Source organism: Otolemur garnettii, unplaced genomic scaffold (assembly GCF_000181295.1).
Source record: "Otolemur garnettii isolate 467f Iridium unplaced genomic scaffold, OtoGar3 scaffold00189, whole genome shotgun sequence".
NCBI classification, from domain to species: Eukaryota; Metazoa; Chordata; class Mammalia; order Primates; family Galagidae; genus Otolemur; species Otolemur garnettii.
Window position 1 is genome coordinate 1883533 of NW_003852584.1, and position 14398 is coordinate 1897930.

The 14398-nt window shown below is 47.3% G+C and overlaps 1 protein-coding gene across 4 annotated transcripts in view; it reads left to right on the forward strand.

Annotated features, from left to right (window-relative positions):
- Nucleotides 1–5541, forward strand: part of LITAF (lipopolysaccharide induced TNF factor) — a 35385-nt gene extending 29844 nt beyond the window's left edge. For 3 of the 4 annotated variants that reach the window (XM_023507570.1, XM_023507571.1, XM_012812103.2), the window contains exons 3-4: nucleotides 471–627; nucleotides 3704–3987. In XM_023507570.1, coding sequence (XP_023363338.1) covers nucleotides 471–627; nucleotides 3704–3812 — 266 coding nt within the window. In that variant the 3' untranslated portion in view covers nucleotides 3813–3987. Of the gene's footprint in view, nucleotides 1–470; nucleotides 628–3703 lie in introns of all 4 variants that reach the window. The other variant, XM_012812104.2, reaches the window with a different exon arrangement.
- The last annotated feature ends 8857 nt before the right edge of the window (nucleotides 5542–14398 follow it).

Sequence of the window (14398 nt, forward strand, 5' to 3'; positions counted from 1 at the left end):
CAGCGGTGTGCAACCATCACCACGATCCATCTCTGGAATTTTTTTCCATCTTCCCAAATTGACGCTCTGGCCCCACTAAATACTAACTCCCCTTTCTCTCCTCCACCCAGTCCCTGGCACCCGCTGTTCTACTTCCTGCCTCTGAGTTTGTCTGCTGTGGGCACCTCATAGAAACAGAATCATTCAGTGCACATGTCCTTCTATGACTGGCTCCCTCTCAGCACTGTGTTCTCCAGGTCCGTTGTGCCGCAAGGCTGGATAATATTTCCTTGTAGGGATGGACCACATTTTGTCCATCCATCCATTCATCATTGGACACTTGGTTCCTCCTCTTTTGGCTGCTGTGAAGACCTGGCCTGTGAACATGGCTGTACAATTTGCTGGAGTCCCTGCGTTCACATTTCGGTCACTGAACAGATGCTGTTTGCCGCGTTTCCTGAGCAGTCTGTTTACCTTTCTCTTTCCACCAGTTGCCGTGCAGACCGTCTACCTGCAACAGCCTGTCTCCTTTTTTGACCACCCTGTTCAGATGTGTTGTCCTTCCTGCAACAAGATGATCGTGACTCAGCTGTCCTACAATGCTGGTGCCCTGACCTGGCTGTCCTGTGGGAGCCTGTGCCTGCTGGGGTGAGTCTGCTGCAGCCAAGCTGCGGGGCCCTCCTGTCCTTGACTCTGGGTGGGGGAGGGGATTCTCAGCTGCACCGTGATTGACACTCCGGCCACGTGATGGGGAGCGGTCCTTTGTACCCTAGGATGTTGGGCAGCATCTCTGGCCTCCACACACTTGATCCGGGAGCACACTTCTCCCCAGTTTTGTAACCCAAAATGCCTCCAGTTGAGAACCACTGCACCTGGAAATCACTGTTACTGTCCTCTCTCCCTGCTTGTCTGCTGAAACATCTCCCTGTGTGTAGGTGTGAGCTTAGCAGCCATGTGTGTCTTTGTAGGGCGATAGCTGCACAGACGTCTTTTTCTTCTAGAATTTCATGACCAAAATAATAACATTTGCTTGACTCTGAGAGAAGCCTTAAACAGTCTGTATGTTAAAATTCTTTATAATAATCTCCCAAAACAACTTAGCCTTTTATGACCTCAAGTATTTTTGCCACGGCCCATACAAGGTAATTACATAAATATTTATGTCTGCACCATGGGTGTTTAAAGAGATAACATAGTTTCTGTTCTAGGGGAAAAATTTGAAGAAACACAATTGAATTTGTTTTCCCCACTCCGATTAAGAAAGCCTCCTTATTCCTGGCTTTGGGAGCGACTCAGCAGACCCAAAAGGCTCCATTCTTTTCCTTCAAGGAAACTGTATCTGTGAGTTTCCTTGCTGGTGACTTGAGGTCGAGAAGGAGCAATATTTCTTTTCCTAACTTCAAAGAGAGGATCAAGGCCCCAGAGAGCTTAATTAACTTCCTTAAGGTCATGCACTAAGTGGGAAGAGAAAAACCAGTCTCGGCACCTGATTTCCCCTCTTTCCCTTAGGACTGTGCTTCACTGGGGGGTGGTGGTAGCTCAGGCCTGTAATCCTGAAGTGGGAGTTACTCAGGATTCTCAGTAACTGAGTTACTCAGTTACTCAGTTACTCCTTGAGCTCAGGAGTTTGAGACCAGCCTGAGCAAGAGTGAGACCCCCATCTCTACTAAAAATAAAAAAATTACCAGGGCATAGTGGCGGGTACCTGTAGTCCCAGCTACTCAGGAGGCTGAGGCAGGAGGATCACTTGAGCCCAGGAGTTTGAAGTTGCTGTAAGCTAGGCTTATGCCATGGCATTCTAGCCTGGGCAGCGCAGAGTGGGACTCTTGTCTTAAAACAAACAAACCCGAAAAAGTTCATTGTCTTTGATTTATTTTTAGTTTTGAGACAGTCTCACTCCATTGCCCTGGTTAGAGTGCTATGTCATCATAGCTCAGACTCAGACTCTTGGGCTCAAGTGACCCTCTTGCCTCAGTCTCCCAAGTAGTTGGGATCATTGATGCCCACCATAATGCCCCACTAGCCTTTGGACATTTGTATTAAAACTGAATTTTACCTTTGAAATCAAGGAAAGACAGAATAAAAACTTAGATTGAGTGTTGGCCTCTGCTCATATGGCAAGCTTTCCGTCCTCTTTTGTTCCTTCCTTAAACGCAGTCGAGTTGGCTCAGAGTCTGCCTCTCACTAGCTGCGTGACTATGCATAAGAGACTTCACCTCTCTGTGCTCCCATTTCCTCAGCTATAAACTGAACGTAATAACACCCACCCCAGAGGGTTGCCCAGGATAAAATAGAAGTATGTATATGTGTATAAGACAGTTTAGGGTTATTGTTGAGGTGACTAGCTACCCTCATTGAACTCTGGAAAGCTTAGGCAATAGGAGGAAATTTGTTTTATGAGGTGGTTTCCTCATCAGAGTGTTTCCAGATTCTGCTTTATGTAAATCATCGGTTTCTTGTAAAATGTTGAATTTTAAGTATGTTTTTGGCAAATGCTAATTGTAAGTCTGTGTGATGTTCCTGCCTGTGTATGCCCCTGATGGGTTAGGTAGGTTGAAGGGTATTATTTGGGGGAACTTTATTTGGTTGCTGTAAGAGTCAGCCTTTCCATAAGGAAAAGAGATCAGCAGGACAGGGCCCTGGGGCCGCATCTAAATACACACCTGTTATTAGAACAGGGCCGTGTCCATTTGTTTATGGATTCTCTGGGATTGTCTTCTCACTACGGGGTGAGGCGGGGACGGGGCGGGGGGGTGTTGCTGAGAAGTCCAAACAGAGACCCCATGGCCCATCAGGACTAAAGTCTGTACTCTCTGGCCCTTTACAAAAAAGTTCATGAACTCTAATCAAAGACTTTGAGAGATTCCTAAGTGACACAAGATTTGGAAATGTACCCAGGGCAGTGTGTCTCAGGGAGGAGACTTGGCGTCAGTTGGTGTATTAGTTTTCTTAGAGCTGCCATGAGAAACCACTACAAACTGGGTGGTTTACAAAAGCAGAAGTTTATTCTGTCACGGTTCTGGAGGCCAGATGTCCATAATGGAAATGTGAACGGGCCCTGCTCCCTCCCCCAGAGACTCTGGGAGAGAAACTGCCTTTGCTCTTGCTGTGTCTGGTGGCTGCAGGTGTTTCTTGCCTTGTGGCCACGTCCCTGCAGTCCCTGCAGTCCCTGCCTCCATTTTTACACTGCCTTAGAACCTCCCTGTGTCTGTATGTCTTTTTTTTTTTTTTTTTTTGAGACAGAGTCTTACTCTTGTCACCCTGGATAGAGCACCATGGCCTCAGTTTAGTTCACAGCAACTTCAAACTCTTGGGCTCAAGCAATCCTCTTGCCTCAGCCTCCTGAGTAGCTGGGACTACAGGCAGGTGCCCACCACAAGACCCAGCTAATTTTTTCTATTTTGTAGAAGAGATGAGGTCTCAATCTTTCTCAGGCTGGTCTCAAACTCCTGAGCTCAAGCACTCCACCTGCCTCAGTCTCCCAGTGTGCTGGGGTTGCAGGTGTGAGCCCCCATCCTCTTCTGCTTCTAAGGCTACCGGTCACTGGGTTTAGGGGTGCCCACCTGGATCATCCAGGATGATTCCATCTAGAGATAGAGTATGTTGGAAAGATCTTTTTACAAATAAGGTCACATCCCCAGGCTCCTGGAGTTGGGACGTGGACACACCGCACATCCTGCTGCGTCAGTAACGGCTCCACACGTGCCTCTTTCTCTTTTCCCAGGTGCATTGCAGGCTGCTGCTTCATCCCCTTCTGCGTGGACGCCCTGCAGGATGTGGACCACTACTGTCCCAACTGCAAAGCTCTCCTGGGCACCTACAAGCGTTTGTAGGACTCAGCCGGACGTGAAGGGTGCCGGGTGCTATAGGAAGTCCCTTCCGACTCTCATCCAGCCCCACCCCTGGTGGAGGTTCTGCTCTCGTGGTCTCAGCTTTCCAGGGGACCTACCTTCATGTCTTCCTTTGGGGGGAAAATGTCACAAAACTAACAAACCTCCAAACCCCAGACATTGCTGCTTGGAGTTGTGCACAGGACATGTAAAGACATTCCCCCTGAGTGCTGGCTCAAGGGGCTCCTGCCTACCCGTGGCCCCGAGTCATGCCATCTAACTGTGATTATTGCCCTTCTGAATACCCTCCTGTGATTCACCAATGGTTGGCTTCTTTACCTGCCTCATTTGGCCTTTCTGCTGGTCTCAAACTGAGAAGCCACAGGTTGCCTTGTTTTTAAGGCTGTTCTGCCCTGAATGCGGCTGAACCAGCCTTCAGTGCCTACTGTCTTATCCACCTATTCCCACCCCTGATGACAAAAATCTTGCCTTATAGATTTTATGGGCTTGGCTTTTAAATTCTGTAATTGCAGACTTCATTAGCACATGTACTCACTTTAATTTAAAAAAAATTTTTAAGGACAAGGAGAGGCTATGAACACCAGTAGACACATGGCCACCAGGCCACCAGGGCATGCAGGGCTTTGCCATCGCTCTGCCTTCCCTGTGTCTTTGTGCCAGATCCTCAGCACCGCCTCCCTCCATAGGGTTGTTGTTTTAACAATTTTTTTAATGTCCTTTAGGTCTTAAACACCTTTGGCCATAATTATGAAAGGCGGGCCTTGTGAAACCATTCTCTGTAACCATGCGATGCTGTGGTCTTCCCATTTGCCAGTGCACTCTCACTTTGTTGCTGTTAAAAGATAAAAGAAATGGATAATTTCATTTACTGCCTTTCCTTGGGGTTAGTGTGGTTCTTCAAAACCTCCGTCATGGAACTGAAAACGCAGTGGAGTTTGGGTTCCCAGTGGCAGGTTTAGGAAGTTGAGGGAAGGCGCACTTGAGCGCCTGTGAGTCCCATGGTGCTGGAACACTTGGAAACCGGAACTGTTTCAAAGGAATTTAGAGTCTGATCTTATTTTTTGGAGACACAGTTTGTTGTATGACATGGGAAGACATGATTTCTAGGACTCGAGCAGCAGGCCCCAAAGTTCTAGGCTGGCTGCTGTGTCTTCTTTGAAATCAAGACAAAGCTGGGCTTGACTTTCAAGCCTCCTGGTTTTGATATAAATTGGCACGGGAGGACTCATGTGAATACTGTTATGTAGGAATAAAACTTAGACCTTGAACGAAAATCTGTATATTGGTTGAAAATGATAGTCATAACCATTGATTTATGTTATTCACTTGACGTTTTGAAAATTCCAGTAATTATTTTTTTTGCAATGAATATGGACACCACACAGTACTTTGGTGTTTATGTGTTTTTTAAAAATAAAGTCTTTGGTTCACTCAGTGAACTATTTATCAATTCTTCTGGTGTGAAGAAAGGTCTCATGTTGTGTTTCCAGCCGTTGCTACAAAGGACCTTTATTTGCTCCATAACGGCAGAAAATCCTTCCTGATAAAAACTTCAGACTTGCTGAATATCCTTCAATGTCAAGAAGACCGAGGCTGAGTTGGGTAGATTGCTAACAAGTCAGATTTGAACATTAGGCTATTGGAACCCAATAGGCGTCATCGGTGGCAGCAAGCCATAGCTTTCAAGTTTTAATAAAATGCACAGAAGAAAGCTGTCCTCATTCATTCTTGAAACAAAACATGCTTTGTGAGAAGCTAAAAGGGGGGTATTGTAACATGCCAGGAATATGGCCGCCACTCTCCCCACCCGCCTCCTACCTGATCATACAGCTTCATTTTGTAAGGTGCAGGAAAATAATGTCATCTTGGTGTGGCTTACATTGTTATTTAAACCCAAAATTATGATCTTTAAAAAATTGCTGCTCTCTAGATCCTGATTGCATGGTTTTTCTTAACACTTGACAGAATTCAAGATCATGCATATTTAGCAGTTTTGCTCAGATGGTGGTATATAAATGATCTCAAGCTGTTATTAATTACATATGCAAAGTCTGTGAAACAAGAGTCCCATTTCAAGGACTGAAAAACATAGATTATGTAGAACTTTAACGTCAGACGCCTGGAGTGAAAGCCTGCATTGGAGATTCCTTTTACTGTTCAGAGCATGAACTTACTCATACATTTTTGCAAATTGAAAGGCTCTTTTGTCCTGCCACTGTTTCTTGGGGACTTTGGAGTCAGGTTAGTCTGTTGCAAGCACTGGATCACATTCAGTTAATAAAGGGCGTTATACCTACCTGCTGGACCTCAGAGAAGTTTACCAACTTCAACCCCCAAAGTGGCCCTGTGTCCTATGTACTGTTCATCCATCTAGGCAAGGTGGCCTTGCAGTAAGTGTTGGTTTGTGTCTTGTTAATAAAAAGTGTTCAGCCATCAGCTCTATTTAAGCCAACTTTAAGCACAGATTCCTTACTAACCTCAGCATTACCCATGAAAATGTTTTCTCTAGGACAACTGGTTTCCCAGTTGCTACCGGTGGTTACTGAACTATTTGTAAATGTAGCTTCATCTGCACACAATTTGGCCCTGGTTATTTCCCCAGTGAGAGCCTGTCGTGTTTGAAGATGCTTCTCTGACTTTCTGGGCTCAGGGTTTCTGTTAGACCTTAGAATTTTACTTGTAGAATTCTGACCTGCATTTTTCTAGATTTGCATTTGGGCTCTTTATTAAAGTTATCACTTGCCTATGACTAGAGGATGACCTGTCTGGTCTTTACAGGCACAGGAGTGACTTGGAAGCAGGTCTAGCAAGGTCCAGGAAAGAGAAACCAAGAGTAGGGTTTTGGGGGGGGGCGGTTTGAGACAGTTTCACTCTGTTGCCCTGGGGTTGAGTGCCCTGGCATCATCATAGCTCACAATGACTTCAAACTCTTGGGCTCAAGTGATCCTCCTGCCTCAGCCTCCCAAGCAGCTGGGACTATAGGTGCCTGCCACAATACCCAGCTAAGTTCCTGTTTTTAGTAGAGATGGGATCTCACTCTTGCTTATGCTGGTCTTGAACTCCTGAGCTCAAGCAGTCCACCCCGCCTCCGCCTCCCAGAGTGCCGGGATTACAGGTGTGAGCCACTACCTGGCCTTGTTTTTGTTTTAATCTAAGAATTTTACAGAATCAATATTCTGAGGCTCAGATTTAAATGAAAAATAAAACAGTTTAAAGGCAAGTGTACGGTCTAGTAGATTTAACTAATCTTGTGACTGCTCTCTGCCACCTTAGAAATATGTTCTCTCACTTAAGTACTTTCTTTTCCTGTAAATAGATTATTTCTTATCTGCCTGCTGCTGCCCCGTACATGCAGAGCCTCCCCCACTGCCAGCATCCCTCAGCAAAGTTGCACATTTATTACAACTGCTGCACCTACATCGGCCGTTATCACCCAGAGTCCATGGTTTACGTTTGAGTTCATTCTTGGCGTTGTACATTCTGTGGGTTTGGACAAACACCTGTGACATAAACCCACCATTCTGGTATCATACGGAATGGTTTCACCACCCAGAAAACCTGAACTCTGCATGTTTATCCCTCCCACCCGGCCTCCAACCCCTGGCAGCCAGCTCCCCTTTGGCTCCTCCCCGTGGTTTTGCCTTCTCCAAAAGAGATGTGTGGATGGAAGCTCACGGAGGTGCCTTTTTAGGGTGGCTTCTTTCACTTAGTCGTATGCATTTAAGGTTGCTCCACATCTTCTCATGGCTGGAGAGCTAATTTCTATCTACCATGTTTCCCCGAAAATAAGATGCTGTCTTACATTTATTTTTTCTCAAGAAGACACTAGGGCTTATTTTCGGGGGATGTCTTCCTCTCCATGCCGAAATGCATAGCCATACCCATCACTAGGTCTTATTATTGGGGTAGGGCTTATATTTAACAAAAAATTCTACTGGGGCTTATTTTTTGGGTAGGTCTTATTTTCGGGGAAACACGGTTGTGTGAGATTACATTCAATTGTCTGGATATATTTACACGTTTAAATACACTTAAAGCTCTTAGTCCTGCAGTGTCTTTTTTTCTTTCTTTTTTTAAACAGAGTCTCACTCAATTGCCCTGGGATTGAGTGCCCTGGCTTCACAGCTCATAGCAACCTCAGTCTCTTGGGCTCAAGCGATTCTCTTGCCTCAGTCTCCCAAGTAGCTGGGACTATAGGTGCCCCTCACAACATTCTGCTAATTTTTATATTTTTAGTAGAGATGGGATCTTGATCTTGCTCAGGCTGGTCTTGAACTCTTGAGCTCAAATGATCCCCCCTTCTCAGCCTCCCAGAGTGGTAGGATTACAGGTGTGAGGCCATGACTGGCAAAAGCTGAGCATCATTGTGAAACTTGGATGACAGATGGGCACGTGTTGAGGGTCACAGTGCAGAGTATGTTCAGGGGTACGGTTTGGAAGCCTCTGGTTGTTAAGTCTGTGGATTGCACCTTGTTCACTTTGACCGACTCCTGCTGTATTTGAGGCATTGCACAGTTGGGGAGAAATCATGACCCTGCCTGGGAAGAGGGAATAGTGGGCTTAGCGCCGCCCTGCCAACCCTGGGAGGGGCTTCTTTCTCCCTTCCTGTTTCTTCCCTCCCTCCTTTCCTTCCTTCCCCTTTTTCTCTTTCTATTTAAAATTCATCTGATATTCATTGGTTTTGAGTCCATTCGCAATGTTCTGTAACCATCAACTTCTACCTAGTTTCAACACACTTGCTTTAGCCCAAAATAAAATCCCATACCCATCGGGACCATGTCCCATTCCACCCTCCCCCTGGCAATCGCTCACCTGTTCCCGTCTTTCCAGCTTCACCTGTACTGGGCATTTCATGCGAATGGAGTCACATAACCCGTGGTCTTTGTGTCTGGGTCTTACTGAGCACTCACAAATGAGTCCATCCACGTTCTAATGTGTATTCCTGCTTCACTCCTTTTTGTGGCTGAATAATATTCCATTATATGGACAGAGCACAGTTTGTCCATTCATCCTGCCATGGACATTTGGGCTATTTCTACCCTTTGGCTGTCGTGAATAATGCTGTGAACGTTTGTTCATAGGTTTTTGGTTCCCTTGGGTACCTACCTGGAAATAGAATTGCTGCTGTTCTAAATTGATTCTGTTTAGCTTTTTGAGAAATTGGTGGCTTCTTAAAGAAATGTGTCCTTGGCTCCATACCTGTAGCTCAGTGGCTAGGGTGCTGGCCACACACACAGGGCTGGCAGGTTCAAACCCGGCCTTGGCCTGCCAAATGACAACAACAACAACAAAAATAGCTGGGCATTGTGGCGGATGCCTGTAGTCCCAGCTGCTCAGGAGGCTGAGGCAAGAGAATCGCTTAAGCTCAAGAGTTTGAGGTTGCTATGAGCTGTGATGCTCCAGTACTCTACTTAGGGATACATAGTGAGATTCTGTCTAAAAAAAAAAGAGAGAGGAAAAAGAATTAGTTCTTATTGCAAAACCTTGTGTCTAGCAAGGGCCTCCCATTTGGAACCCCCCTGGCCTGGAGAACTTTGCCATCTTCTGAAGGGAAAGCCATTTCCAGCAGCCTGGTGACAACAGAGCTGGATGGGAAGCAGGAGGCTGGACACCTGGGTTGACTGACCTGAGCACCACTGGCTCCTCTGCACCTGCTTGCTGAGCCTGAAGGATGCAGGGGGGTGGTGCTGCCTCTAGCACCTCTGCATGGCACCTCTGGGAAGGTACTGTGAACTCTGGTCTGCTCAGAACTCCTCAGGTGAAGGTGTGCACCTGTATGCCCCCCTTAGGTTACAACAGTGAAGGGTCAGACACTGTCCCCTCCTTTGTGAAACTGATGGTGGGGAGAGAGGGAGACATCACATGAGTAAACCTACCATTACAAACTGGGGTGGGACAAGTGCAGGAAAAGAGGGTGTCATCGTGATGGGCACCTCCTCCACTAGAATTGTGTCATTCTGATGTTTGGTCACAGTTAAGAGATGGCATTTAGGTCTGAAAGTCAGACACGTCTCCAGCTTCATTAGGAAAGTTCATTGCTGTCTGTGTTGCTGTGTCATTTAACTTGCTGTTTCTGGCGGGGTTTGGTGGCTCACTCCTGTACTCCTAGCACTCTGGGAGGCCGATACAGGTGGATCACTTGAGCTTAGAAGTTTAAGACCAGCATCTCTACTAAAAATAGAAAAATTACCTGGGTATTGTAGCAAGCATCTGTAGTCTCAGCTACTTGGGAGGCTGAGGCACTCACCGCTTGAGCCCAGGAGTTTCAGGTCGCTGTGATGGCACTCCACCCAGGGTGACAGAGTCAAATTCTGTCTCAAAAAAACAAGATAAAGAATGTGCTGTTTCTCCTTCTCTGGGTGGAATCACTGGATTTCTTCCATAGTTTTTCAAAGAATGGCAACCTCTGGAAACAATTGTTGGCTCACTGTGTCCTGATTTCCTGTTGATAACAGGAAGAGAGACTTTCCTTCAGGAAGTAGGTGGATTCCAGTGGTATGTGGCTCTGTGTACCTGCCCCCGTCAGGAGAAAATGTCAGCTCTGCCCTGAGAGTCTTTCAGGTGTTTGCGTGCTACCCCAAGGGACTGATGGTTCTGTCCCAAACCCGGCCAATTAGCAGATCCTGATTGCCCAATCCTGATCCCCCAATCCTCTGTCCAACAAGCTGTCTTTAAAAGCCCTGTCTACCCAGTTCTCAAGGAGGCGGAGTTGAGAAATTTCTCCTGTCTCCTCACTTAGCACTATGCAGAGTAAACGCTTCCCTGCTGTGAAGCTGCTGTCTCTGGGTATTTCCTGGCTTGGCAGTGGGCAGAGGAACGTGGTTGGCAGCAGCAGGAGTGTGTCTGTGTGGCCTGCATGTGTCTGTCTGTCGGGGAGGGTCCAGGTGTCTGCGGTGTGTGTGTGAGGTGGGCTCGGGGGTCTCTGCAGCTGTCTGTGAGTGTTTGGCCCCGTGTGTGTCTGTGGCCCTCTGTGTGTCTCTAGGTGTGTGCAGAGGAAGAGGGGCCTGAGCTCTGCTCTTCCGGAACCCTTTCGTCCCCAGCTTGGGAGTCCTCCAAGGACTTTCAGGCTAACCCTGTCCCTGAGGGAAGATAAGTGACTGTCACCTCAATGACCTCAGGGCCTAAACGGCTCAGCACAGATGAGTGCTCCTTTGTTCTCCAGGTGGAGTGGATCACACCCACCCTCACCGCTGTCAGCCAAGACCATGGCAGGCTGCAGGTGGGCGATTCCAGCTGGGAAAGACTCTAGGCTCTAGGCCCTGTGGGAGCTTTTAAGACCTCCCTGCTCAGGCCACACCACACAGCAGTCAGATGACAGTCTCTTAGGAAGCCACCAGGTACACATATCAGGTCTGGCTCATTCCCTGCAGAACAGCTTTTCATGGGGCTGATGGAAAGGCTCTAATTTTTATTATATTTTTAATCAGAAAGAAAAAGGCCTGACTATAACGATAATGAAAAGTTGTCTAGTTTAAATTTGCACATGAACTTTGTGGCCACCCTGTATTTCTTTTTATACCAACCCTCTCAGAAAATACACTTGCTAATATATTTTTAATGGAGGAAGGGACCCATGGAAGTGCTAAATTCCAGTATGACCCCGGGTCTCAGGCCTTGGTCTGGTGGCTGTGTCAACGGTGTCACCTAGTCCACAGCCCTGATGTCACCTAGTCCACAGCCCCAAGGTTCGCTGGTTAAGTGCTGCTGCTACGTAACACATTCCCAGGACACAGGACAGCAGGGAGGAGGGGAGACAGGCTCTTGGGGGAATCTAAATAAGAACGTCATCATTTTAGGACTGCTTTGCATATTATGATAGGGTAATTTTTTTTGAGATAGAGTCTCAAGCTGTCACCCTCGGTAAAGTGCCACGGTGTCACAGTTCACAGCAAATTCCAACTCTTGGGCTTAAGCTATTCTCTTGCCTCAGCCTCCCAAGTAGCTGGGACTACAGGCGCCCGCCATGACACCCGGCTATTTTTTGGTTGTAGTTGTCATTGTTTGGCAGCCCGGGGCTGGATTTGAACCTGCTAGCTCTGGTGTACGTGGCGGGTGCCCTAGCTGCTGAGCTAAAGGCACCAAGCCATGGGTAATCTTGCATATAAACACTGTCTCAAACCATGGTCTTCACCAAACCTGCCAAGAACTCTTCCAGGTAGAAAGGAAGACACCACCATTTTACAAATGAAGTTGGACACGTGCGACACACACGGGGCTGCTGTGCAATTCATCTCAGAGTGACTCCTTCGGTCCTGAAATTTGCCTTAGGCTTGTTAAAACACAGATTCTCGGGCCTTGTACATGGAGATTCTGATGCAGAAGGCCTGGGAGGGGGCCCAGGAGTATGCAGTGTTAGGAAATGGCAGGGCATCATAGCATGTGCTTATAGTCCTAGCTACTTGCAAGGCTGAGGCAGGAGGATCGCTTGAGCCCAGGAGTTCGAGGCTGCTGTGAGCTATGGTCATGCCTGTGAATGGCCACTGCACTCCAGCCTGGGTAACTAGTGAGACTCTGTCTCTTATGAAAGAAAGAGGAGAAGGAAAGAAGGAAATAGAAAAGAAAGAAAGAAGAAAAGGAAGGGAAGGAAGGGGAGAAGAGAGAGAGAAAGAAAGAGCTCAGGTGGTTCCTAAGGAAAGGCATGTTTGAGAGACGCTTTTCCATGAAGCCTGAGATAGATCAGCCAGAGGGCAGGAACTGAAGTCGGGGCTCTCAGCTCACTCTGCAGCCAGATGTTCCTTGTTGAGGAGGCCAGGACTGTGTGTTGTAAAGTGTCCAGCAGCATCCTTGGCCTATGCCCACTAGAAGCCGGTAGCTGTCCTGAGTTATGACAATAAAAAATGGCCCCAGACATTATTAAATGTCCCTAAGCAGGGACAAAATTGGCCCCATGGGAACTCTCAATGTGCATGAGTTGAAGAAAATAATCCCCATGTTTGAGAACAGGGTTTCCCTCACTTACCCAACCATGTGGCTCAATTATACCAACTGCCATAAAAAGAATATAGCACTGACACCATGTGACAATGTGTATGAATCCTGAAAACATGCCAAGGGAAAGCAGCCCGAGAAGGTCACACAGTGTGTGAGTCACCCAGAGTAGGTCACCCTCACAGACAGAAAACAGGCTGGTGGGTGTCAGGGGCTGGGAGGGGAGCATGGGTTCTCCTCTGGGAGATGTGATAGATAGAGGTGGTGTTTGCGCAACCCAGAGAATGTACTAATCGCCACTGAATCATTCACCTTAAAATTGTTCAGTTTGGGAGGGGGAGTTTCACTTCAATAAAACATGTTGATCTGTATCATTTAATGTGACAATTGGTAAAATGAGAATGGTGTGAATTGTGAATGCAGCGTAGATTGGAACGGGTGTTTAAACAAGGTCATAACCATTAGCAGGTGGAATAAGACCATAACATCTAATGAAGTATTCAGAAAGCAAAGGGTAGAATTTGAGGATGGGACCTCAGAATGAGCATCTTTGGAATAAGTACAGTGCTGGGTTAGAGTAAGTGTTCAGTACATGCTTCTTAAATTGGGGAAGAAAAAAGAAAACAGTTAATTCATCGAGAACCATGCTGAGCCACTTGTAACCTGCTGTGTGACTGGGGCAAGTCATTTAAACCTCCCTGGCTGATTTCCTTTCTTTTCTAAAAAGAGGCAGGCTGATTCTTCTGACTTCACATGGCTGTGTCAGGAAGCAGGCAAGTAACAGGGGAGACTCTGGAACATGCCAGAACATTCTGGAACACTCCAGAACATACTGGAACACGTCCAGGTCTAGCTCTCTTGGCCTTTCAAGGGCAAGCTTGTGGGTGAACTAGGAAACCCCTTGAGACACAGGCTTACCACCTTTGGGCAAGTCTCAGGACCAGTTCAGCTTTGATGAACTAGAGCAGAACAAGCCAAGCAGGTGAGACATGATTTTGCAAGAACCACCTACCTTCTTGTGTCCCCTTCCCACCATCTGCTGGCAGGTGTGGGTGTCCACAGCAGCACACCTGGCTCAGTGTGAGGATGGAGCCAGGGGCCACCTCTGCAGGTCATTGGAAAGCCACTCCACCCCTTTCTTCCAAAAGTGGGTTGTGGGGGCTGCCTCCCTCCTTGCCTAAGCTGAAGATGCCATCAGAGAGAGACTCTGGTGCACCCACCTGTCTAGCGCTGCCTGTCTCCTCCTGTGCTTGGTTCATGGGCCCATTCCCATGAAGCAGGAACAAGTGACTGGGATGTGTGTTATAGTCCTCACGTGAGGGTTGTTATTGTGGGGAACCCAGTGGCTGGAATGAATGGAACTCTGGACAGATGTGTTTGTATCTGGTGGATGTAGAAATAAGGGTGGATTGCAGAGTTGAGGCCCAGGTGAGGTGGCTCATGGGTCTCTGGGTAGCTAAAAAATGAGGGGACAGGTGCGGGCAGAGGCAGGCCTCTTAAGCAGGGAGAAGCTTCCAGACTCCACCGTAAATATTCCTCTATTGACGGCCACTCACAGGGGGCTTCTGGGTAAGAACTTTTTGGGTTTTTTGGTAATAGCTACAGAATTCACCCATTTAAAGTATACAGTTCAGGCTCGG